Consider the following 27,331-nt stretch of genomic DNA (forward strand, 5'->3'; position numbering starts at 1 on the left):
GACGTGTACCAAAAATAGTTTTTTAACAGTTTTCATCATTTAATCAAACGCTCATCTAATGGCTCGATTCACAAATATCTCTCCCTCTGGGGATTCATTCTCATCACATTCAATTATAGGTCAACTGTAAAGTGATAGTCTAATGCAATTTTTGTGTGCTTGAGTTTAATTCCAAACCCTCATTAAAAATACATCCAGTCAGCTTTTATCGCTTCTTAAGCTGCCTATGGTGACTGTGTTAAAAGTCCTAATGCAGTTAATGAGTTCTTTTAAAAAAAAAAAAAACAGGAAATGTTCTTGTTAAAGATCACTCAGACTGTGTTCTTTCATCCCAGTACTTTTGATCTGGTCAACATCCACCTTTTCCACGATGCTTCCAACTTGGTGGCCTGGGAGAAAAGCCCCTCTGTCTACTCTGGGACCAGGCAGAAGGCGCTGGGCTACGTTTTAGACAGGTACTGCACACAATGAGCACCACCTCATCCTTCACCTTTCCTCCATACAGTATTCTTGATGAGATCATGGGGAGACTCCTTTCTTGTGCAAACATAGTTTTCTTTTTTAGTGAGATATGATTATAAAGAGTCAAATTCAAATCGCTCCCTCACTGTGGAGACTCCCCGTGTGAACTATGAATCGATGCTTTCAGACTTCATCACAGTCCACAGTATTTCTCTTCAGGTTTGCAGCCATTCCCGTAAATATTGTTATAAAATGTGATAAAAGTAATAAAACTTAGAAGATTTTTTTTTTACATTATTTAAGACATGTACAAAAATGTAGCAGAAACTATCTATACAATATTATCCACAATCCAGTCCGGTCTGGCATGGCAAAACCTGTACTGATATTATAATGTCGGCTTAGAGTGAGACCGAGCAGGAGAGGTACAGCGGAGAAGATTTTGGTGGGATTCAGTCCTAGACCAATGGGATTACATCTTTCTGTAAAAATAAGGGGTCTTAGTCACTACACGGTCTGTGAACTCCCAGCTCCCTTTTATCTGTTCTTTTTCTGTCCTCTAACTCTTTTCAGCATTTTCACTTGTTTTGTTTTTTTAGAGTGATCCTACATTCATCATCTTTGTTTTTGTCTCACTACTGGCAGGCAAAAAGATGAAGTATTTATTGATTAGCTGTTTGCGACCAAAGTGCTTGACAGACCATGTGTCTGTCTATCTCTGCCATCATATCAAATGTTGGGTCCCCACAGGATGATTTTAGTGATCCTGGCCGTTTGTTTGTTGTTTGTTTCTAGTGCCAGCATCAGGCTTAAAAAAAAAGTCAGATGGTAAAATAAGTATTTAGAAATAGGTTTGATTAAAATTAAATTTATGATAGATAATATTGGTCACCAAACAATGAATCCCAATTTGATCACCTCTACATTCACTGAGCACATTCATGCTCCCTAGAGGAGGAACCATTTACATTTTGGATGCTCTATAAGTTTAATCTACAGATCTGTTTGTCAACTTTGTACACTTCTGTACTAGATGTGTTATATCTCAAAGACAGTTATGCCATTTTACACATTCGTTCTCCCAAGAGGATCAACCCTCAAAATTAATTCAGCATTATGCAGTCTCTGCAAATCTTGATAGTCATGGTAAAGATTTCTTCACTCTGGACTGAGTCAGACCAGCCTCTATACAAACAGGACAGTCTATACATTGATAGGCCACGCTAATGTGATTTATGGGATATCCATTTGCAGTGAAGCACAATAAGAGAGTGCACGGTGCAACCCCTGCTCCCTACCTGGTCATGCTAACACAGAATAAAAGCCTACTAGCTGCCTCGCAGTAGGTGACCTCCCATTTAAATGACATCAGAATGCACGACATGGCTCCCCGCTGCCTCCACTCTGAATAACTACATGCACGCAGTATATGGGTGGCATACATTATCACCGGGCTCTCTGATGTGCATGAATTACGAGGCACTTTTTAAAGTATTCTCTACCAGGTCATATTTTACCTGTACTTCATTCTTGATTTGATGAAAGAATGGTCCGCCTTTAATGGACAGGGAAGTTGAGTGTTTTAAGAATATGGCAGCTTTTGGAATTTTTATTGCGCTGTAACTTACCTGGATTTACTGGCATAATGAAGTTTAAAAAGGACCTCTGTTCTTGCTTACATTTAACTGTTGTCATTGTATTTCCTCTGCTTTCATCATGCTTTTTCAATTGATTTATTTTTAAAGATCCCCTTGTAAATATAACTAAATAGCAGAGTCTCTGAGGTTGAGTTGGGTGGCTGAGGGCACTGAATAGAAGTTGTGCTGGCTGAGTGGCAGTTTCCACGCTCCCTCTTTCTAAATCCCCTTGTGTTGTGAATGCTAACCCTGTTGTTACTTCTGGGCCATATCATTTAAAGGTTCCTTTTTTTGACAGGGGTGGGGATAAGGGGTATGTGGTGCGAGGCAAGGTGGTGGGGAGGTCATTTTATGTTCCGGCTACCCTGGTATTACTTGCTAGGGGTACAGGGGTGGGATAGTAGTGGCATCGCGCCTCAGTCACTCACTTTGGGGGAAACCGCCGGCCGCAGATCCGGAGCACCGGAGTGAGAAAAAGCTGGCGGTGCAGAGGGAAGGGAGGAGGAGCACAAAGGGTGCTTGGGCTCTGTAAAGGGCAGTGAATAATGGGTTGGTCCTTTCACAGAGGCTGCTAACCTTTTGGCAGCCACCAGCAAACTCCATTCTCCTCTGCCGATCTGGGAGGACAATGTGCCCGGGCCGGGCTTTGAATGAAGCGCTACCACCAACAGTGTTCCCATTCAGCGGCTGGTTGGGAACCATCTTTTTGGCTATTGTCCTAACTCTGACTCCTACCCCCAGAAAGCAGAGCAGGAAAAGGGACAGGGGGAATATCTAAAGCCCAACTCCCCCTCCTTCCCTCTTCTCCCTGCTCTCTCCCTCTCCGAGCTCTAATCTCTCATTGCGGGATGGGAGAAGAGAGGAGGAGGAGGGGGCTACTGAACACACCACCAGCTGAGTTCCATGAGGCAGCCGGCACAGGAGCCTGATCACACAGCAGTACTGGGGACAGAGATCTGCTGCCGGGCATCAAACTTCAGCCTCCACCTTATCTGGGGCCCAGGCCTCATAATGCAGCTTATGGCCCATTGAGAAGACATCTGATAAGCCTTTTCCTCTGTGGCCCTTTTAACTGCTAAACGGTGTTTATCTCCAAAGTGCTTCAAGGCCTCGGGGGAACAATGCTGAGAAGGAACAGCGTTTAGCCAGCCAGACCTCACTATTGAGTCACATCAAAAAAGCACTGCTCTATAGCCTGCGCTGATGTGTGGGCCACTTCTATGAAAGCAAAGCAAAGCGCAGCTTGAAATGCATCCCCTGCTTGTTCTCCTGTCCTTTGAAACTGCATGTATGGACTCAGAGCTGCATCACATATTATTTACCTTGTTGACTCAACTACGCCTTGATGTGGACAATCATTGTTTTATAATTATGTCAAGGTTTATTATTTTTATTCTGCACACAATGCAATTAAAATATATTTTAGAATAATTTAATTGGACATTTTATTAAAGGTAATAATTTTAAAGCATCTGCCACTCTGCTAAAAAGATACAAGATGATGTAAACTATAAAAAAAAATCTGCTTGTTTGCTTATTTCTGCCAAGACAGCTGACGTAAGTGATGGAAGTGATGCTGAAGCCTCTCTCGAAGATGGAAAACATGGCTGCTCAATGAGCCCATGAAATGATAGCATGAGATAAAATCAACAGGTTTTTTTTTCCTCTTCCTTAAAAAAAATCTCTTTTGTCTATTGGAGTTTGTTTCTTTTTTCCAGCCCCCATTCAGAGTGGCTGGTCCGGTTCAGGGGAGAACAGTTTTACATTACAACTGTGAAATCCTGGCATAAAGGCGTCCTTTGTGGCGTGCCATTATTTTCACACAAATATAGTCCATTGTCACAGTGCTGAAGTTAATTTGATCAACATTGGGGACATTTAACTGTTTTGTTCACTGAAAAGACTTGTTTCATGCTCATTTTCCAGGCATTGAAAAGCAATGATTGGCAGAAAAATAATGTTGCCGTTAACAATTCAAAGCAATTAGTTTCCCATGGGGAGGCAGTGGGCCACACTGGCCACCACACAGCGTTGCTTTGTCATTTTATGGACGGTCATCAGTCAACTGTCAGAGCGTCTCAAAGAGCCCTCCAATCTAAATGTTTCCCTTTAGGCTTTTCCCAGAACAACAGGCTGAAAGAGCAGAGAAAGGCCGGCTAGTTTCCAGCCAATAGACATGTTGAGCTGCAAGAGGGAGGACTGGATAATCACAGCGAGATCCTCCATAAAGCCAGAATGAATTTATTACAGACTAGTGTGTGTGTGTGTGTGTGTGTGTGTGTGTGTGTGTGTGTGTGTGTGTGTGTGTATATATATATGTATATGTGTGTGTGTCCAAGTGTCCTTCCCCAGTTTCCATGCCATACATGTCTATGTCTAATGAGTCCATCTGAGGTGACAGGTAGACATGTTTTGTTTTTCCTCAGTGTAGTTAGACATACAGCAGATATATACCAAATTACATATGTGAGTGTGTGGTGTCTCTGCACTGCTTTCTTGCTTTCTCACCCTGGGAGGGCTGCAGGAGCAGAGGTTAATCTTCCCCAGTGTCTCTCTGCTAATAGGACCTGTTTATTTCTCTCTCTCTCTCTCTCTCACACTCACACTCTCTCTCTCTCTCTCTCTCTCTCTCACACACACTCTCACACACACTCTCTCTCTCTCTCTCTCTCACTCACTCACTCACTCACTCACTCACTCACTCACTCACTCACTCACACTCTCTCTCTCTCTCTCTCTCTCTCTCTCTCTCTCTCTCTCTCTCTCTCTCTCTCTCACTCCCTCCCACACACTCTTTTCTCTCGCTCTCTCACTCACTCAATCTACCTCATTCTCACGCACTCACTCACTCGCTCTACTCTCTCTCTCTCTCTCTCTCTCTCTCTCTCTCTCACTCACTCACTCACTCACTCACTCACACACACACACACACACACACACACACACACACACACACACACACACACACACACACACAGTGCAGTCACTCTGAGAGAAGGTGGGGGATAGACAGAGATAAAATCTCTCTCCAGCACCTGAAAACAATGTTGAATATTCACCTTGTCCATATTTATGCCTTTCTTTATACACATAGGGCATTCACAGGTTTGGCGGGTACGGCTTTGCCAGCAGTTTCTCTTAACTCTGAATATGAGTTATTCTGTTTGACGTTTTTGAGCATGCACACAACCAAAATTGACCCATAAGATGTCAGTATTTTGTGGAAGATCTAATACTGCATATGCGTTACCTATATTGTAGATGTGAGTGCCCCAACTGATGGTAAATGTTTATCCAATTACATTATCTCTCCATAGTTTATCCTCACAGTTTATATTCATTAGTGTTGCAACAAATTTCCTCTTTAAAGTTTTAAATCTACATTAAATAATAAAAACTACACTGAGTAAAACGCTATCAAGGGAAGCAATTCAGCAGAGTGTTTCTGAAGAGTATGTGCACAGATTTTGGTATTACTTTGCTGACCATCTTTGTCTTTTAATGTAGTTCTAATTATTACCTATTTTATTTAAACAGATACCACAGCATGGACAAATTTAATTTCTTTGGGCGCTCAAATTAAATTTAGCTGTTTGTCCCTATTGCATCTATTTTCCCATTTAGTACTATAGGTGACAGAATACAACAGGTCCTCCTATGGTGAAGCACTGTGTGAACCAGGTTTTCTGCATGTCAGTTCATGGTGATGTGATGACTCGATTCATTTTGATAGATTTTTTCATACTCTTACCCTATGCAGGAGAAAGCACCATGTTACATGTACATAATATACATAGAATGTATATGTGTTACTGTACAACTGGTTTTGGCACAAGGCCCCTCAAAGACAGGGCTACAACAGTACGTAATGAGGCTGGTCCCAGTTGACGTTGTATCTGCAGGTTTTTGGAAAACTGCAACAAATTGCAGGTAATGCGTAGTGTGTCCCAAAAAACAATTGACACACTGAGCTTTTGATGCCCCCAGATGTTTACAGGCACGGGGCACTTACTGACTTCAGTAAACCAGTCTTGCATACAGGTGGTCTGATATTTAGTTCCAGGTATTATACACTCCTGGTCCATTAAGATTCAACAGATACTTCTTAGTGACAGTTACAGAAAATGTGCCCACTCCTTACATTATCTGACATGTTGGCTCCACCAACTCATCTTGAGTTTGGGTTGACAGTGCTTTTGGTTCGAGTTGACTTATCTGTTAACCTCTGTGTGACCGCAGAAACATCCTTGCACCCCCTCCGCACCATGTCTTTCCTGCATGGTGTTCTTGGTGGGGTGGGCGTCACTAAGGAGCTAGGGTCCTAACAGGGGGACGAGAGGAAGGCTGTCCTGCTGGTGTCAAAGGTCCTGTCAGGGGCCACCCCTGGCCTATTCAGAAAGACGTCACCCAGCACATTCTTCACAATGTTAACATTCTCCCAAATTCTCAACATTTACTTACAATGGATGACTGCGCTCAGCCCAGCTATTGTGTGCAAAGGCAAATCTGAACGGCCAACTTATGGTAAGTCATCTTGTCAATATAATCATGACATGGCCCCCCGTTGCACCCTCATAATCCCATATAGACTGTCTATTATGGCTCAGTTTAGCTGTCAGTCATAGTGTGTAATCTGGCAAGGAGTCAGTGAGAGATTGAGGCTGCTGTGAAGGAAAAGCATTTATAAGTTGGCAGGTGTTGTGTTATTTTGGTATATGTGAGTGTCATCTGTGAGACTAAGATGCTGCCTGTGTCTTTAATGCAAGAGCATTTTCAAAGTCTTGGGCACTTTCTGTGTGCATGTATGTTTACTTCTATGACGGTATGTGAGAAAAGTAGAATCAGAAAGTGAGAATGCGCTGTGCTTGTTTTGTGCTGGTGGTTTAAGAAGCCTGGGAGCAGATTTGGGAGCCATGTTATAAATTAGTGTCTGACCCCTGTCTGTGTGTGGCCCTGAGGAAGGCCCGCCGAAGGCTCCAGCCCAAACCTCAGTGAGAACGGCCCTTGTGAAGAGCCTCTTTTGGGGGTGTCACTGTGCGATGAATTGGCCAGGAGAAGCATGTTTATAGACTGTGTAAAGGAGTGAGTCTTTGTGGGAGAATGTCACTGACACTGTTACAGTTTGCTTGAATGAACTGTGATGACGAGGCTAATGGGGGGGTGGGGCCCACCGAGGGTGAGGGTCAGAGAGGGAGGCCTCCCAAGCCAAGCTCGGGACCCCCCACCCTCAGGTCCCTTTCACGCCCAGTAGCTGTAGCTAATGTCGCAATTCTTCGTTTCCCCCACAAAGACCAAGAAAAAAAGTCAACTTTCACACCAGCGGGTCACCATGAGTGCTTTAGGAAATGATCGTGTAAACAGAGTGTTACCTTCTGACCTGTGGCTGATACCTTGGAGCAGCAGACAAAACAGCCAGGCTGTGGGTATTAGACATGGCTGTTAGTAGGATAAAGCTATGGGATGTGGAGGAGGAAGACCTCCAGGCTCTGGAGAAACACACATACACTCTCTTACGTTTTATCTCCCTGTCACACTTTTTTCACCCACGCCTTTTTTCTTTTGCAAGGCTTCCACATTCTCTTCTCTCCTTCCCGATTCATCCTTTAACCAACTCTCTCTTATCTCTTTTATATATTTTTTGTAACATCATCTAATCTGCACATTACTGACCAGAGATATACCTCTGCCTGTATTCTTCACTCACAACAGCAGACCTGGTAAATCCTCCATTAACACAAGGAATACATGAGTTCCCACGCCTATAACAACTGCACTGACGTCTGTGTACAGCCATTTTACTGCCCTCCATTCAAGCCAATGGGATAAACTGGCCACTAACCCTATTTGAATAGCTGAGTCTCTTAGCACTAGGATGTGAGGTCATTAATGACGAGTTCCAGTTTGAGTGTACTGCAGCACATACAATATAGACTGTATAACTGTCATCATGTAATTAGTACACCTGAGCATTCAACTAAGTATCTGGTCCACTGTGTTATTCAGGGAGTGATGCTGATGAAACTTTTGTTTACTGATCAAAATTGTATCCTTAGCTGTGATGAAGGTGTATGTCATCAATACTTTTCAACTTCTGTGTAGGATTAGAGTTTGTGAGGGTTCCGTATTGCCTCACTTGAGATGCTCATGGCCATACACACACTGACAAGATGTACCTATCTGGAGTTTCTTGCACACACAAACCTTAGTATTTGTCTTTGTAGTGGATTGGATTAGATACCGCCACATCAACAGCCCTTTGCTTTGATGGTAATGTTTGATGTTACTGCCAGCGAACTAGAGTCACAGCTTGATTAGTTGATCTGCAAAAATGTAATAATTGAAGCCTAAAAAGTCTTAAATAACATCGATTCACTGGTTTTAGATTTTCAAATGTAATGATCTGCTGCTTTTCTGTGCCAGTTAACTGAAAATCTTTGAGCCATCGGTGGGACAAAGAAGTGATCTGAAGATATCATATTGTAATCAGGGAAATTGTACTTCTTCGATATTTTCCCCTAGTAAACGAAGTCATTACTAGAAGTTGCTTGAGAAAATAATTATTTGCAACACTATAATATTTAAATAAAGCTAAAAATGGCAGATTTCATTTAAAGCTTTCTTGCATAACTGTAGGAAAGAATGGAGCAGATGTCCATCATGTAGATTGGACAGTCTTGGAAATTATAATTCTAATCATTAATTATATCAGGGATTTTGAAGATGAAATTCTACATGATTTTCCATCTTTCTGCTAACCCCACTTGAGAATCTTACGGGATAGAAAGATGATCTAGTTCATATTTAATATAATGGGATGTCAAAGTTACATACTCTCTATTTAATATAATAGCTGTGTTCCCCCGCCTCCTTACTTCAGTCACCTTCGCCTCCCTCCCATTCCCTGTCTCTGCCTCATAGAGAAGAAGTGGCCATGCTTTACGACAGCCGCCCAGAGCCGAGACCCACCACAACGAGAGGCTTCTTCTCTCTTTACGGCCCCATAAATATATTGTTATCTGGGCCTGGGAAGTCCACGGTGAGATTTATCCGCACGGTTAGTGAAGATAGCGAGCCAAGCATCCTGAATCATTAATTACACAAGAGGCTGCACTACGTCCACCTTAATTTCCTATCTCTGCTCTGTAGAGAGCCACTTTTAAGTAGGTGATGAGGCATAGGAGTTAATTATATGTCGCTTAGGTGCATTTTTTTAAGTCTTAAGATGCTGGAACTGTGGCGTGGTTCTGGAGATTTGGAAGTAGTCCATGACAGAGAGGATCTACACTCTATGAATTGTCTGACATTACACTCTCAGGTTTAAAAAGCTATGCATGCAGTGCATTAAACACATTTGCAAGACAGGACAATAAAATTTGTCGGATTAAAAGAAAAGCACAATCAAGAGTCACTTTAGTTACTCTCCAGCTGAAGCAGAGCCTGCAGCCGCATGGGGACCCTCGCAATGTACAAGTTTGTTTTGATGAAAACCTATCACAAATCCACAGACTGAGTTGGTCTTCTATGATCTTCTCAGGGTTGGGGTCAGTTCACGCTCCCTTTAATCAATTCAGTAAAGTGAATTTTCTTTGCAAGCAAAGCAGATTATCAAAGGAAATTATGGAGTATTAATTTGTTTGTGGTGTCAGCTAAGAATGAGTTTGAACTAAATATTTCCTTGAAACTGTGGCAGGCATTCAGAAACATGCAAAGCAGACTAGACATGCATAATATGTCATATCCAAAGGCAAATACAGTAATGTTATGACAATATTGTTATGTCATCCCTGTTTTTCTTTAAAATGTACATTTCAGATTCTACATTTCTATAAATTTCCCGATCTGCCCATCCTTACATCATCTGTGCTCTGTGATAAACTATGAATGCTCATGTACTAATAAATTGTGTCGGACCACAAAACCATCAGTGCCCCTGCTTGTAAAGGTGAAAATACTCTAAACAAAGTGTTCAGACCACCAGGTGGTGCTATGGCCCTCATGAACTAAATACCCTAAGGGTCAGAGGAATCATCAAACAACAGCTTACCAATGGTAATGTTTGTCAAGATTGTGGTTTTCAGAATTTGTAGTGTCATTTGAAATGTGTTCTCTAATTTGGAATTATTATGAATGCTGATTTCCAGTTTCCAAAGCTGCCAGCAACCATCACAGAGCTGTCTGTGCTTGTTTGAAACTTTCTCACTGACAAATGGTTGTGATGTGTTTCAGGATCACGGACCAGAGGTTTGAGAAGATGCCATATTTTGTCTTTGGGGACTTTAACTTCAGGTTGGACTCGAAGCAGGTCATTGAGGTGAGTGTTGTTTTACACCTGACAGATTAGTTTTGGATGACTATTGTATAGATCATCTCTACGCTAACATACTATAAACATATGTGGTTAAGTCCTATCAAACTTATAGTAAGATAATGTGTTTGTGTGCATTAGAGAGAAACTGCAATATAGTAAAAGTGGTTTTAGTAGCCCACTGTCTCCTTAGAGTTATGACTCATTAAACGCTTCACTGTTGCTGGCCCAGCTGTGTTTGCCAACTGAGCCTCCAAGTGCATTGTTATGTTATGGTGCCATTCACTGCTCTTTCCTTTCCTGCTCCCTCCCTCTCCCCTCTTTCTTCCTCCTCCTCCCCTCCTTTTCTTGGTGCAAATGAGGCCAGTGAAAGCCAAGGTAGTGCAGTCATTCAGCATTCTCCATGAGGAGATGGGGGGCTTAGTGGCATAACAAGTCATAAAGGCCCACCGCAGACAGTGGTGTCCTCTGATAACGGAGTGGGAGAGCCGCTTGTTGGCCGATCCTCTCCCTCCTCTACAGCACAATGGCCCCTCGAATCAGTGGGCCTGTTCAAGGTGTGGGTATTGTTCACTCCGACCAGAACCCCATTCAGGACAGAAGGGAAGAGAAGGGAAGGCTTTCTGAATGGAGGGGTTTTGCTCAAATGACTTAGGAAGGACTTCACTCTGTGTGGCACACAAGAAGAAACCTTTTGTAGTTTAGTCATCCAGCCACTAGGGGGGCAGTAAATCACAGCCTCCTGTAGAATGGTCCACTAAGTGGGATCAGCAATCTATCAGGGGCAATGAGTGATTGCCTCAAAGTTTGTGCAGTATATTTGATTTTGGATGTGTAATTGGGTCACATTAGCTGCCTGATCATGTGAGCATGCGTTGCTTTGGAGATAATAAATCCAAGTACAGAATCCACAACAGCAGATGTGCAAACACTGAGGCTATTCAGAAGTCAACTTCTGCAATTAAATGTCACCTGACACACATTTAGGTTGCCACAGTGATTTTATATCAATAATAGGCTGTTTTTATATCCCACAGTGATATATAATACACAGTGCTCTACACATTATGATTTATAGAATGATACTTGATTTTATAAGAAAGATACTTTCAACAGCAATACTTGCAGGCAATGTGGATGCATTCATCTGGATGGAAGGCATCCAATCAAACAAAGTCAGATGAGATGATTTGTGTTTATCCTGTATAGCTAATCTAGATAACTCTCTCCTCATGTTTCCTGTCTCATCTGTGTGCTCTGTGGTAGGTAAGCACTCTCCCTCTCCATGTCTCTACCACTATGAAATGCTGTTTGAGTGCAGTAGGGGTCATGACCCCTTTTCCAGGGATGTGTTAGGCTTGCATTGGTGTGTGTCCATCTCTGCCCCCTCTCCCCTCCACGCAGCTCCTTTCTTATGCACCTTGGACCCCCATTCACATACACATTCACATCCAGAGTGAATACACACACACACAAATACACACACAAACCAATTTGTTAGGCTAAATTAATCTGATTGATTCACCCCATTTAAAGGGGTGTGGCAGCATAGCAGGGGGGCATTTAGACTTCCCCTCAGGAAGTTAGAGATGTTGGCTATGGCATAAACCACATACACACACACACACACTCACTCTTAGACATTTTCCCTTCAGCTTAATGAGGAGTCCTCAAACATACCGACCATTTTACGGGGACAACAGAAAAGGCTGGTGATGTCATCTGTGTGAAATGTGTCGTTAGCGGGGAAGCGCTGCTTCATATAAAGCCGTCGTGTGCAGTGGTCAACCTGTCTGATTTAGCAGTGACCTGTGCATTAGTGGCAGACAGAGCTGTGATATCACCAATAAACAAATGGGTTGCAACCTTAGCACGGGGTGTAACTCACAGCCAGGAGGCCGTTTTAAGCCCTTTAATGACAATTAATGTCAACAGGACAATTAGTGCACATCCACTGAAGTGCTTAACTGTAGATGGGCTGGTGGTGGATCGATCGTCCATACTTATCCGAAGATTGATTCAGACACAGAGAGGACGGCTCACTGTCTGAGAGTCTCGTGTTTTTTTTTGTGCTTTCTAACTCTTCTCTCTCCACTTTCAAATCGATAGGAAAGGGCCCAAAAAAGCTACATAGATGGAACAGATGTTGCTGTGTTGAACGGACAAAATAATGGCAACATTAAACTACTTGCCTTTTGATTTGTTGAAGACCAAGGACAACCCACAAGCACCCATGGAGATCACTAGGCCCCACTTTGGGAGTCACTGGATCAGAAAATACTCCAGTATATTTCACTACAGCTGCACGCTACACCACTTCTCTCTTCTTCTCTGTCTCTAGTCCATTGTGGGTGACTAGACTGTGGACAACCACTAGCCACTCCCATGTCAGCCATCCTGCCTTGTGGGTGGGTAGATGGGACAGGGGGTATTTTAGGATGTATCCATGTGTGTACAGAAAAGGAGGTGGGTTTGGAAGGGGGTGGGTTTGTTATTGTCACAGGGCAAATTCCAGGTGGCAAATTCCTGGCATGCTTGTACGGCAGGATCAGTAACCAAAGGCCTGCGGCAGCCCCCCTTCTGCCCGGTTCGGGCAACCCCATTAATTGTGTCCGACAGAGGGAATTGGTTTCAATTGACCCCCATTCAGCGGCCCTTTGACTGGCAGACAAAGGACACAGCCACGTGGAGACTAATGCTAGGGCTGAGCAGCCTGGAGGTGGTCCAGTCCCCACCAACCTCCTCTCTCTTCTCCCATGGGTCTGATCTTGCTTTGGCTTGATCACGCTTTGCATCGGTGCTGATAAAACAGGAAATTGCAAAGCAACGGTTTTGAAGATTTGGTCTGGCGAATCAGATACTTCACAGTCCACTTGTTGATGTGCTGCCTGAGATTTCTTTTAATCTGATCGTCTCTCTTGTTCAAGCCACATTCAAGGATCTGGATCAGCATGGACCAAAATATGGAAGGTGGACTGGTAGCTGGAGTGGTGCCAGTTCACTTCCTAGGCACAGCAGAGGTGCCCTTGAGCAAGGCACCAAACCCCCAACTGCTCGCAGGGCGCTCCTCAGGGGGGCTGCCCATCACTCCACCATCTCTCTTCACATTGCATGTCTGTGAGCCCTTGTATGTATGTTCGGGGTTGAAAAGAATTTCCCCATTGAGGGATTAATAAAGTATCTCTTCTTCTTCTTGCATCTGAGACTCTCAAGGAGGACCTAAAGACCTTTGTTAGACAGTTGGCATCCCAAAAGCTACCTGTGTGCAGAGATCCTACAGGTCCCATCACAAGTGTTATTGCAACGAAGATGGAAGCAGGCAGTGAGCAGTATACGGCTGGTGTGAAATGACACTTTAAGCATAAATTTACAAGGTTATTATTATTGATCTCGACGTGTAAATCCATTTCCTTCCTGCTTCAATTCACATGAAGAGTTTATTTTTCTTTCTTCCTCACCCACTCTAGGTCTTTCTTTTAAAACTAGTCACGTAGCATCAATATCATTAAATAGAATTGCTATCTGTGTCACGGCCACTGCTGTGAGTGTGATGCTTCGGTATCTGGTTCTTAACTGTTGCTATAGGATTAACATTTATTAACATTTTTTACACCTTTAGTTCCCAGCACCTCAAGCCAAAGAGACTTAGTTCCAGTTCATGTCTTCAGGTGAACATTAATCAGTGAAATGTGGCAGACAGATTTACAGTGGACAATATTGTTGCAGTTATGAGAGATCAGAATCATAGTGAAGTTAGACACCGAATCTGTCGGAAAGGGCCATGATGAACAGGTGAGTTAACAACTAGACCCATGTAAACCCCGGTCACTGCCAATATGTGTTATGTCTATAGGAACACAATAATAGAACTAATAGCTCTTGTTGACCCATTCACACCTACAGCAGACAGGTTATTTGGTTTCATGCTTCAGTCAGAAGGTGCTATAGGTACAGCTGTATGTGTGGGTGTATGTGAGAGAGTGTATGTGTGTGTGTCCCTCAGGGTGGCCGTGAATCAGCGATGTCGATGACAGGCTCAGGGCTCCGTGCCTGGACTCTTAGTATATTTAAAATCCCTCCTAATTAAACTTAATAGAATGTAAATTTAATATCTGCAGAGATTGTATGCCGCTGGCCGGCCTGCTCCAATTTAAGGATTGATAGAGGCCAGCAGGAAGGTTAATTGCTGACTTGATCTACTGTCCCTGTGACATGGTGTGGGGCTGTTTTAATTGGTCCTGATCTGCTGCTATGGACAGATTTCATTAGGCTTGCTGGCCTCTCACTGACAGGAGAGAGGTTTGGATCAGCACCCCCTGTCTGCGTATGCAGGAAGTGCAGAGGGCTGGACCAGGCATCAATCTTCCTTCCTTTGTCCCGTGTCCTTTCTCTCACTTGAGCAGCATGAAATTAAAGGTGGGGCCCTAGACTATCCCCACTCCTAATGAATGCTGTAAAATGCTCAGTAATGACAGGCCAGCATGATAGATCATTCATTTTTCACACTGTGGAGTTACTTAATGCATACACCCATGATAACGGAGATAAGACATTCAAGATAAATTCTTGTTTTTATACATAAAGGTCTGTGCAGTTTGCCCTGCTATTTTTACATTTATGATCTTCTATTTATAGTGGCTGAACTAAATATTATCGCCTTGATCCAATTTGAAAACGTGTTCAAGAATCATAGATGGACAGTTTTGGAGCATCATGATTTACTTTGATTTTTTAATTAATAATCTAATATGTACACTGCAGGTTTTAATAGTTTAAGTAGTGGAATGGAATTTAAGTATGTGGTGTGTGTATGTCTCCTACAGTCTTTGTGTTGGCCCTCTAGTTGAAACCAACAAGAGTTCATTACATATTTGATGGCCATTGTTCTGGCTGCTGAACCTAGTCCTCGTAAATAATTTGCTCCAGTAAAGGGTAAACATTTTTCCCTTTTTAGCCGACTTTGACTAGCATGTGTGTATCTGGCCAGCAATAAATCAAAAGGCGGCCAGTGTAATTAAGTGTACACTACATTAGTCAGGCTAATTAATTTTGGGAGCCATCCATCCATTAACCAGCGGGCCAGCACTGATTGGGCCTCTGTTCTGTGGAACCCCTGACACTAGGGACTACGACCCTCCTTTGGCTGACTTCAGTTTCCCAGATACACTTGTGCATTTAAACCCAGAGTCACACACACACACACACACACACACACACACACACACACACGATAAAGAATATTACAATAAATTTGGTAGTTTTATGTCACAGTTTCTCAGGATGTGTTGTAACAATGTTCTCTTCTCCTTCTTTACATTATTTACTGTCAGTTCTGGAGTATTATCAAGGCTCTCCTCACTGAGATGAGGCATTGCAGTGTTGTATTTGACTATTTTATCACTAGACCAAATTGTATTGACAAATCATTTACATGGTTTGTTGTGGCCTACTAAATCAATATACTTTTCTGTGAAAGACAACCAATCTGACACTGTCTTAATTGTCCTGATGCAATAAACCTCACCTATTTAACATCATGCAAGTTAAATCAGCACCTTCTATTTGACCCATGCCTATTTATGGCCACACAGGTGAAGCTTGCAATGGAGATGTTTCCTCACAATACAATAAAGGCATATTATCCAGCGAGAAGAGTCCAATCTATCACAATGAGGGCCCATTATATCACACATAACCCATCTGGATATAGAGGGAGACTATTCCCTCTAGACAACAGCCTCTCTCTCTCTCTCTCTCTCTACTCTGTTTGCCTTCAATGCTAATGAATACAATGCTGAAGACACAGAGGGAAAAAAAAAAGAGTTCAGCTATGAGGGCGTAACTTGAGCGATGCAGCTTTGATGGGTGCGCTGTCCATATAATTAAAACGCTGGCAAATGAAGAACAAGCAGTGGCTTCTGTTGGTCCTGCTCATTAACAACAGGCCGTTTGAGCCCGGCGCCAGCCATGCTATTGCCATTGTGTACTTGGAGGGGGTGGGGGCACTGTGACTGGCAGCTGGGAACACCATGCCAACGGTGGGATGGCGTGACAAACCAAGCCAAGGATGAGCGCAGAGCCTGGCACTAACAGGGCCTCGGAGGGCACGTTGCCTTGTTAGGCCCCTGGGGTTGGTCCCGGTCAGGGATGTAACCTGAGTTACCACTCACCACTGCTGTCCTATCCAGCTGGAGTCAATGTTTTTACTCCAGACTACTGCTACTACTGCTGCACTGTCACACATCCCAAAATACTTTTATAGTTGTTTAGAAATGTTTGACAGAGAGGAAATGCTGTTCAGCAGCTGCAAGACAGAACCAGCTTTGCACTATGTCTGATACTTCCAAGAAAGGTTTATTAATGCACAATATTTATGCATAAAGGGGGATCTCTAACATGTAAATGACAAAAGTTTGTTTTGTGATACATCTGTATCAGGCTCTTTTTTTGGAAAGTGAGGTTCTGCTGAAAGCCAAGAACGTAATGTGAAAGTACTGCCATTAAAAAAAAAAAAAAAGTACTTGAAACTATGAAACTGAGTATTTTAAAATGCTCCTAAATTCACTAAGGCATTTAAATGCTCCTACATATATTTTTCCACATTCATGCAACTTTTTTGTCCTGTGCTGTTTTTTACACTCTCTATTGCTATTTCCTTTATCCAAACATGTATCCTCACATTCCATAGAATATGTCTTTAAATTTGGGCCACAGTTATCTAAAAGTTTGGTGTATAAAATGCAGGGTGATGCCTGTAAATAGTCAGAAAACTAAGAAAACAAATATTCATATTCCAAACTGAACACTTATTACATAATTATCAAAACTCTTGCAAATTAAGTTTCTTTAAAGTTCAGGGGGTGAAAAATACAAAAATCTCACAAAAAAACTCTCTTGTATTGACTTGGCTCTGTAAAGATTATGTGCAGTACATTCGGCAGAACGTCATTGTACGTTAAAAAATCATGAACACTAAACTCATAAAGACTTATTGTAAAATTATTCCACCTTAAATATCCCTAGCTTTTTATCTGTAAGGATACCAGACATGTCATGTAGAAAAACTGTTTGTGGAATATTTTACTAAATGTAATTGAAAGTATTTACAGTTCATTTAAAATGATAAAATATGTCTTTACGTATCTTAAATTTCAGTCAAGTTTATGCAAACAATATAAATATTCTAAATCTATAAAATAAAATAATCTGATCAGTCTGTCAATTCAAATGGACTCAATACTCAAACTACGTCTTTTATTTAATCCAGCACTTTTTCTAAACAATGTAATCTCTCTATAAATCACGAATAATCAACTTTGGCTTCCAGCTCAGTCTTTCTTTATCTCTCGCTTTATTGATGGTTTGTCTTGTCTTCTGTTGTCTCCCTGACTTTGAAATCACAAGGAAGAACAGCAACAGCTAACAGTGAAGCTATTATTTAGTCCAGATGAAATGTGGCATAAACTGTGAAGGATAGGGATCTCTTTGTGCCTGGTACATAGTGTCCAATTTGTATGATGTCAGTCTATTTTTGACTAATGCAGTTCTCAGTCTTTGTAGAACAGAGCACAATAATTGTTTTTTTCTCTCTCTGAAGGATGGAGTCAAGATAACACGATAACTTGGGCTTGTGCACAGATATGCAGGCTCTCTGTTTCCATTGCTCTTTCCAGAATTTTAATCACTATAGTTTGCTGTTGTGCATATGCAAAGAAGCCGTCTGTATAAGAATGGCTGAATCCACTGCCTACTCAACAAGTCGATCACAGCTCCTATTCAAATCAGGCAATAACTTAACTCGTGGTATTTTTTTGTTCGGGCTTGTTCCTTTCCAAAATTAAAAAAGACCAACAGATGAGTGATGCTAAAATGTTCTTCTGTTGTTAAGGAAACCAGTGGCAGTGTTAGGATTATTTAAACAACCTGACTTACAGTGTGAATCTTTACTGTCAGCAGCAGAGTGATGTTCGTGCAGAATGGTTCATTGTAACACAGCTGTAAACCTAGTGTTGGCACCATGGGCTTTTAAACAACTCTGCCCTCTGACATTAAAAGTCGCTGGGCTCCATTCACATCAGCGCACAAATATCCCATCATATTTAAGAGGGCCCATTAAGGGCCACATTTAGAATTCATGGGCCTTTCTTTCCACTCCCCCTTGTGTGATTTATCTGTGACGGCCATATTGCCAGGCCCTTTCAGAAGGAGTGGCTCCAGTTTTTGTCTTAGAGGAGGCCCAAAACAATGCATTTCATGCCTGTTTCTCCGACAGGGCCTCCTCTTTCAGGGGGCAGAGAGAGCCGGGGCTGGCCTAACATCTGTTTGTGTCCAGAGCCAGGCGGGACCGGAGCACAGCGTGCCTCGGTGGCCCCCTTCTCCTCTCCCTGGGGGTCTTTGTTCCCGATTTCATGCTATCAGAGCGGCAGCATGTTTTCCTGCGCAGAGCTGTCAGGGGCATAAAAGGCCCTGAGTGGGGTCACATCAAGAGGGATGGGCATGAAAAATTGGTAAATGTATCACAAAGCCCACCCACTAGATGGTTGCCTAGCGCCCTGTGGTGGGGTTTCAAGACCCTCCTCCCCCTCCCTCTGCACCTTCCTCTTCCCCTTTTCCTTGGCTGAATTACACCTCTCTCTCTCTCACCCTGGCGGACAAGCACATCATTTAGATGAAATGGTGCAAACAAATTAAAGGGTGGTGCTCCAAATGAATCAATGTTCTTTGTGTGTGAGGAGGGTTTTTGTGCCTCACCAGGGTCTTCTCCTCCCAGTGCACACTGGAAGGAAGATAGCAGGTCACCTGCGTGCCTGAAAAAGCCATCAACTGCTCTGGTAGCTCAGCTGTTGCTACAGAGATGAAAAAGTCTTTGTTATAATAAAAAATGTTGGTTGATTTAATCTTAGTATAACTAAGTTTACAAGATCTAACATATGAAAAAATCCCTGTTGCATATTTGTAGTCCATGTTGTTGATAGTGCTAAGCAGGCTTTATCGAATACCACAGTAATGAACTCAACAGACTCTGCATTCCTATTGGTCCATCACTAATCACCAATCACTGATTGGGTCTTCAATATTCTGTAATTGACTCAGCAACGACAAATTACTTCACTGTCTGTTTCCTGTAATTGATTCCAAGTCGGAGCTACAGTGGATAGGTAAATTAAATGAGAGTGCAATGTTTTCAGGTGCTTAGTAAGTGTTTACAGTCTATATCAATAGCTCTTCTGTCGGCCATGTTTAAATGTGCTACAATGATTGTTCACGGTTGGATGTGAATTTGTTTCCTCATTAACAGGATAAATGTTCTTTTTAAGTCTGAGGTCTAAAAAAAAACCCCACATGAAAGGCCAGAGCACTGCTGGTCTCCTCTTTCACATCACAAAGCCTCCTTTTGGAAACATAACAACTGCAGCTAACAACATTCAAATGAATGCCACATTAAGATGGCTATTGAGCAATTTAAGCATGCATGGCCTTATTGAGAGGTTAAGAGAAGCCGGCACGTTAAACAGTCTTGCAGACATCTGCCGCAGTTGGTTTCAAAGTGCTGACTAAAAGTGTCAGGGGAGGTTTCTCAGATTAAATCTCTCATTAGGTTTTCTTTGTACAGGTGGCAGTAATGTGTCAAGAGCCCGGCCTGAGACAATGTCCTCCTCTTAGTGGGACTAATACGCCTCAGGAGAGCCCACCCTCCTTTTACTGCCACTACTTTACACAGAGACACAGTCACAATGAAGCATCTGGTGGCCTTTTCCTGTGTAGAAGGCTTTTCCACGGCCATTGTGTCTGCTAGTGTGCATGTGGGAGAGAAAGAGATCGGCTTAGTGCATTTTCTTTCAAACTCACTGGTTTAAGTTACTGAGTGTTTCTGTTGGTATGAATCTTTACTTAAAATGTTTAATTTCCGAATATTTGTTCCCGGCTCTGAGTGTGAGTTTGGGTGGGTGTGTAAGTGCGTGCTTGTGCATCTGTGTGTCTTTGCAACCCCCCAGTAGTGGGAGGTCACTGGGGTCAAAGTGATGAATTTTTATAGGCCTGTTCCCTGTGTTTCAGCCCTGTCCCTTTCTCTGCGCGCTGCTCTGCCTCTCAAAGACAACCATGCAGGGCAATTTGTCCTGCGGGGCCCAGCAGAATGGGCCAGCAGAGAAGTTAAATACCAGGGGGGAACACACACACACACACACACACACACACTCACACACTCACACACTCACACACTCACACAAAACATACACATACATTCAGTTTCTCTCTCACACGCACACACACACCCCTCCGTCCTGTTGTCCTGAATGATTTGTGGCCTGTCCATTATCCATTCCAAGGGGACAAATGCTTTTGGCCAGTTTCTGAAGGTAAAGCCAGAATGGCAGCCCTCAATGCGTGCTATTGTTTTTAGAGAAGTTTCCCAGATGTTATAATGCACAAGATAAATAGGGCACATTATCACTACCTTGCACGCCCTCTTACCTCTCCAAGCTCGTTTTTGGCGAGGGCGTGGCAAGTTAGGAGACCTCCTACGAAGCACACACTGCCATCAACCCTTAGTGTCAGCTCTCATACAACTCAACGAGTTCATGGGAAGGGGTGAGGGTATGTGTGTGCGTGAGAGTTACTCGCTGTTAAGGGTGACACAGGCCAGCTTTACTAGGGTCAGTTGCTGACCAGTGTGTCACCCGCAGGCTAACTTTGCGGGTGATAATGTGTCCACTCTCCCCTCTCCTCCATGTTGAATCCCCATCCCGCTGTGTGTCAATGATGAATCCACAGTGTTTGGAAGCATTAAATTAGCCAGCCACAGGGAGAGAGGAGTGGATAACTCTGGCTTGTGTCCAGTCAGATCGGGTGGGGAGGGTCACAGCTGATTTACTGGCTTTCCTGTGTAATAGCTGGCAGGAAAGCAAGGGGCCGAATTTGTTGTTGCCTGCTTTGGATGCCCCCTTTTACCCAGCTCGGGCAGATGTCGCAATCATGCATGCAGGATGGGCGTGATGAACGGTAGGGAACGGAAGAAAAGTGATCGGAGTGCTAAGCAATTCGCAGTGAACCTGCCAGCCCCGCTGGCACACCTTAACTCAGCTGGCAGCCCCGCTTTGCATGGCAGCGAGAAAATAATGGCGCATTCTGACAATGCCACTGCCCCCGCTGACACAAAGGGGAGCCCCTGTCCCCTGCCTCTGGTAATGAAGAATGAATAGTTAGCTCATTGTCCACTCATCCTCTGTCTCTCTCTGCACACAGTCTTATACTCTCTCTACCTAATTGAGGTTTAATCACTCAGTTCTAAATGCACTCAATGGATTATTATATCGGTGATATGACAGTTTAGTGAATAGTGTGAATCCTTGTATGGGACTGGGATGAGGGAGGGAGGAGTATAAACCCCCGGAGGAGTTTGGATATATTAGGCTCTGGCTGGTACACTGCTATGTCACAAATTTCTCCTGCTTGTTTGGCAGATCGTGATTCGTTTCAACACTACTGTGTCTTCATCAGAGTCAATATGGACAAACGCATAAAGCAAACACATATTAATCAGACACCGGTCGGCCAAGAACAAGTCATTAAATATGAAGTTAAACAGGATCTCAAATGTGGATCGTGGTTCAAAGAGCTGGAGTTGCCAAGTGCCCTACACTATACACTGTAATGAAATAATACTGTGTAATATACTGAAATAAGTAGTCACAAGTATACAAATAAATCTTTAAAGAATCCCACTAACAAGTATTGTTTGTGTATATCTAATTCCACTGAGCCACAGAGCTTCATTGTTGTCCAAAAACTATTAAAACCACATCAATGAGCCACACTGTTGCACTGGGTGACATGTTCTTCATTACCATGAGCACACACACACCAGTTTATTTTGAGTCAATCCCACACACCCCTGCTGCTGTTGTAAATAACCGTGAGTGTACCAAATGTGTTTTAATCCACGGCTAAAAAAAGTCCCCAAGAAAAATGCACCATATACTCCTGTTTCAGTAACGTGTGCCAAGAGCTGCAGTGGCCAACTATTTTATGAAATTAGTTAGCCTTTTTTAAAAATTAAACCACACTATATATGTGTGACCCGATTTCTTAAGATTTACATCTTCAGTGGAATCCAATGGGCTCAGGGCCGAGTGCCACAGAGAGGGTAGTCCAAAAGTGTTGAAAGACATTGTCTTTTATGGGATTTGTTGAAAGTAAGAATAATACAGAAGGCCAGCTGTATCCTTTAGGTTCACCCTGCTCTCTATTAACCATCTTTGTATCGAGCCAAGGAAATATAGATTGTTAACAAGAATCAGCAGAAAAGGTTTTTAATAAATGAAGTATTTTGTCTTTAAATCTTTGTGTCGTTTTAATGCAATTTTTTTTCTCTGTATTTTCATTAGTCTGCTTCTTTTTTGAATGTGGGCATGTAAAACAGCCCCGTGGGTGATACGCATTGTCAGGGATGTCATTGTGCTGTGTGTGGGTTTCTTTAGTGTTTAAGTTGGGCACAGTGGATGGCCTCCATCTGTTGGCAGGACCAGAGACAGAAGACTTGAATGTGTGCGTGTCTTTGGTCTTTGAAGTGGGACAGATTGCTTTAACCTCTCTTCTAAGAAGAGCAGCTGGAATAGAGAGCTCCTTTTAAACAGCCGCTTCCTCCTTCGACAGTCATGAGATTATCCTCCATTGATGCACAAAAGCAGCGCCTTCCTCGGCAACCTCTCATCCCATCCCCCCGGCCTCTGGCCCTCTACAAACACTCAGTGTTGACCTGTGACCCATAATGCAGAGATGTGATGCCAAGTCACTTTGCCGGATCAGTTAAAGAGCCACAAGGAGTGAAGACATCCTTATTGTCCCCAAGAGTACAGCTTACTGTCCCCTGGACTACTGTACATCTTACTGTCCTCTGGACTGCAGCTTACTGTCCTCTGGACTACAGTTTACTGTCCTCTGGACTGCAGCTTACTGTCCTCTGGACTACTGTACATTTTACTGTCCTGGACTACAGCTTACTGTCCTCTGGACTACACCTTACTGTCCTCTGGACTACACCTTACTGTTCCCATGACTACAGCTTACTGTCCTCTGGACTACAGCTTACTGTCCTCTGGACTACAGCTTACTGTCCTCTGGACTACACCTTACTGTCCTCTGGACTACAGTTTACTGTCCTCTGGACTATAGTTTACTGTCCTCTGGACTACAGCTTACTGTCCTCTGGACTACAGTTTACTGTCCCCTGGACTGCAGCTTTCTGTCCTCTGGACTACAGCTCACTGTCCCCTGGAATACATCTGCTTCTCCTGACAGCTGTCTGTTAATATTTTTCTCTTTTCCTTCCAAACTAACTAATTGTCTTGTATTAAATAAGGAGCCCATTGCAACCAAATGAATTAAAGTAATATCATTTAGGGCGGTCTGTGAGAGCGTGTCTGCGTTTAATGTGCTTAGGAGGCAGGAGCTTTGAAGGGAGAGATCTGTTCTGAGATTCTGCACAAGCACCTGGGCTCTGCTGGCAGTAAGAAGGAGACATCACTGCATTGATATGGTCTTAAGTGACAGCATGGGGTTCTCATTTTCCCCATCTTGGTGTTTGGTGGGCAGATCTTGTGACAGAGGCACCAGGATGAGCAAGGACTGAGGCGTGTGTGTGACTATAGGCTGTGTGTGTTGGGTGATGGGAAATGTTTTTCATGAAGGACGACAGTAGGAGTGCTCTGATCAATCTGGCGCAATCAGCCACCTCCGAACACACACTGATTGGTCAGTCAATAAACTTTTGGATAGATCAATCAGTCATATGTCAGCATCGAACACTAGGCTACAGTCCCAGGATACCTACAGCACTGGCTGCAGTGAGTGGTGATGTGCTGCACTCATCAACATTTATTTGTTTCAGATATAAATGGAAAAATCACTTTATCCTGTTCAGTTTGACACTAAGTTGAATGTAAAGCACGTCTTAAATAAATCAAGTGTCATCTTCTTTGTCACTCTTGTAATAGGCCAAATCTAAAATCTGCAGTTGAATCATTATTTTCCCTGAAGCTAAAATAGTTAAAATTCACTCAGGAACCTAGAATTTAATAGTTCTGGGAAAAGACATTTTCCCACAAGAAAGGCAGCATTAGCTAATTGTCTTTTTTTCCTAATTGAACCTTCCTTGCAATGAAACTCTTGGCCCAAGGTATATGCTAACATGAATACAAAACCCGTGCGTGGTTCAATTTTCTCACTGAGAATGATGTCATCCCACTTTTCTCCAAGTACAATCCCGTATGTATGGTCTTCTATCTGTACATGTCCACATGCATTTATGTAGCTGTAGCACTGTCAAATGTAGAGGACATATTTATGTGTAGTTATGGCCGTGTCTTGATCCCAAGTTCTGCTTACTGGATTGAAAAAAATAATTTGAACATGAATGGAGGGGCTATTTCTGTGTATGTGTGTATATATATATATATATATACATGTCTGTGTTATATAGACAGACACTTATTGGCAGGCAGTATGAGCTTCTGGCCTGTGGAGGGATTTCTGCTCGACTGACTTTTGGATTTTCAAAAAGGACGACAGAAAGGTGCTCACTTAGAAGAATCACATGATCCTGATGTTTGCAGAATCCACAACACTAAGGTACATTTAAGAAAAATATGTTCTTGATATTTCAAACTCACAGCCTTCACTCAACTAGAGAGGTTGTAGTTTTTGTCACTTACATTTGAAGTTGATAAAAATTAGTATTGAACAGAAAGGATACCACATGACGTTTGGTGCAGTTGGCCCCAATTAAAGACGGTAAAAAATGACTGTGTGGTTGTCTTTGCTCATCATGGCTACAATGACTTTTTGACAGGGAGAGTATCTCTTGCCCTTCTCACTAGCTCCTTCTTTGGCCTATTCATTTCACAAAGCTGCTTAAGCGCACTTAAGCGCATTAGCATTTGGCTGCCAGGGGACCATATTGACCCTGCATTTGGATGGCCTAAATGAGTGAAAGATGGAGCGATTTGTTAGGGCTTTAGAAAGTTGCTTTTGGGGAGGGGGGGGTGAGCACGAAGGAATGGGGTTGAGACAGTGGTGGTGTGGAGGAAGGGGGGGGGGGGACTGCAGAGAGTTGTTCCGCTTTCTCTCAGGGCATGGTGTTTGTTCTAATCTGATGTGCCGTTTTCTTCGTGGCCGAAGCAGGACTTATTTGTGACATTTCAGTCTAAAGGGCCTTTTTCTGCTCGCTATATTGGCTTGACCCGATTATCTAATCTGTGCTTTGAATTTCAATCAGGTCACCCAGTCCCTGCCGTGTGGTATGGGAACCACTGGCTGAGGGATTACCTCATTCAACTGTCTTCAAACACAGATGGTCGAATGTTTAACTAATTGTTAAAAGAGTCCACAAAGGGGAATTTAACCATGCACACAGTCCATGGGGTCAGTACATAGACCCAGATAAAGAAAGGGGACAGTGAGGTGGTAGTTTGTGGGATGGTTCTTTAAAAATCATTCAAATGTGGCACAGTATATTGCATGCTCCCAGGTACAATGGCTGCTCCAATAGTGCGATCTAAGAGCGTTATAAATTACTGTACAAAATGTGTGTGTGTGGTGTGGGGGGACATCTGGGTGACAAATTAAAATAAATAAATTCATAATTGGTTTCTATTTTACTGACTTTTCTGTATCTGTTTTCTGATAAACACACATGTGCTGCAGCATGTATCCCTGATAGGATTTGACCTTCACATTCTTGTCCTCCTTTTGTATTTTTGTAATCACTCATTCTCTCCATCTCTCACCTCCAGAGTCTCTGCTCCACTGCCACCATGCAGACAGTCAGAGCCGCAGACACCAATGAGGTCGACAAGCTAATATTCCGAGAAAGTGACAACGACCGAAAGGTAAGACATTCTGCAATCATTCTGCCCAGCACAAATCTGACTTGTCATAACGTCAATAAAATATATCAGATTTATAACTGAATATAAATCATATTGTTATTCTGCTTTTTTTGCCAAATATGAATAAAAAAATAGAAAATTTAAAAGATTGGGGTTAAGCCTAGTCACAATGAATGGATTTCACTGATAAATTCCTCTGTTTTAAATGCTGGTGTGACCAGGCCAGACCAGGATGATGCATCTATACTACATGTTGAAAGAGAAAACTTGTAATTGAACATTCAGATGTGAATTCTTTTCTAATCCTATATTCTACAGGTATTACAGGTTGCATTAACGTGCGGTGTAAAGTGGTGTGATCCCTCAGTGAGACACGTGTAGAATTAACAGTGCTGTCTGCTGCTGCAGCACACCGCTGTTCATTAGTGCTCTAATTACAAAGTGCAGTTCACATTAGTATTGGTGTTAATCAGAGCACCGTTTCTCTCTTGACCCTGATTCAGGTTGTTCTTCAACTTGAAAAGAAGCTTTTTAATTATGTCAACCAGGACGTTTTCCGGGAAAACAATGGGACCTCAGTAAGTCACCCCTTTGATTCCTAACCTTTATATGTTCATCTACTCTCTCCATCTCTCCATTTTTCACACATTTATTTCAAACTCAAGAATTTTTTATCAACTTCATAGACTAGTCTTTTCCATTGTATCTTAGCAGTGGCCATTTGCTACATTTGAAATTCTTTATTAATTAATGGGACAGACCAAAAACTGTCGAGACATTAACAATCCAAAGATTCATTTCAGCTACAGACGTCATTGCTCCTGACCTGAGCCATGCAGATGGTTTAGTTGATTCACTCACATCACTTCAGCCTGACACACACTGTCTTTGTCCTAAATGTGGGGCTAAATATCTTCGAAATAACAGTTAAATTGTACTGAGTGTAGGTGAGGTTAGTGTTAAGTGAAAAACACCCGGTGCACACTTCCTCTTTTATAAGGCTATATATTACATTAAGTAGTTCAAAGTTGGACCTTGTT

The 27,331-nt window shown here is 42.7% G+C and overlaps 1 protein-coding gene across 2 annotated transcripts in view; it reads left to right on the forward strand.

Annotated features, from left to right (window-relative positions):
• inpp5a (inositol polyphosphate-5-phosphatase A) overlaps window positions 1-27,331 on the forward strand; it is a 134,870-nt gene that overhangs the window by 87,162 nt on the left and 20,377 nt on the right. For both annotated transcript variants that reach the window (XM_027278479.1, XM_027278478.1), the window contains exons 8-11: window positions 336-455; window positions 10,326-10,410; window positions 26,196-26,291; window positions 26,795-26,869. In XM_027278479.1, coding sequence (XP_027134280.1) covers window positions 336-455; window positions 10,326-10,410; window positions 26,196-26,291; window positions 26,795-26,869 — 376 coding nt within the window. The remainder of the gene's footprint in view (window positions 1-335; window positions 456-10,325; window positions 10,411-26,195; window positions 26,292-26,794; window positions 26,870-27,331) is intronic.

The sequence above is a fragment of the Larimichthys crocea genome, chromosome III (genome assembly GCF_000972845.2).
Source record: "Larimichthys crocea isolate SSNF chromosome III, L_crocea_2.0, whole genome shotgun sequence".
In the NCBI taxonomy this organism is placed as follows: domain Eukaryota; kingdom Metazoa; phylum Chordata; class Actinopteri; family Sciaenidae; genus Larimichthys; species Larimichthys crocea.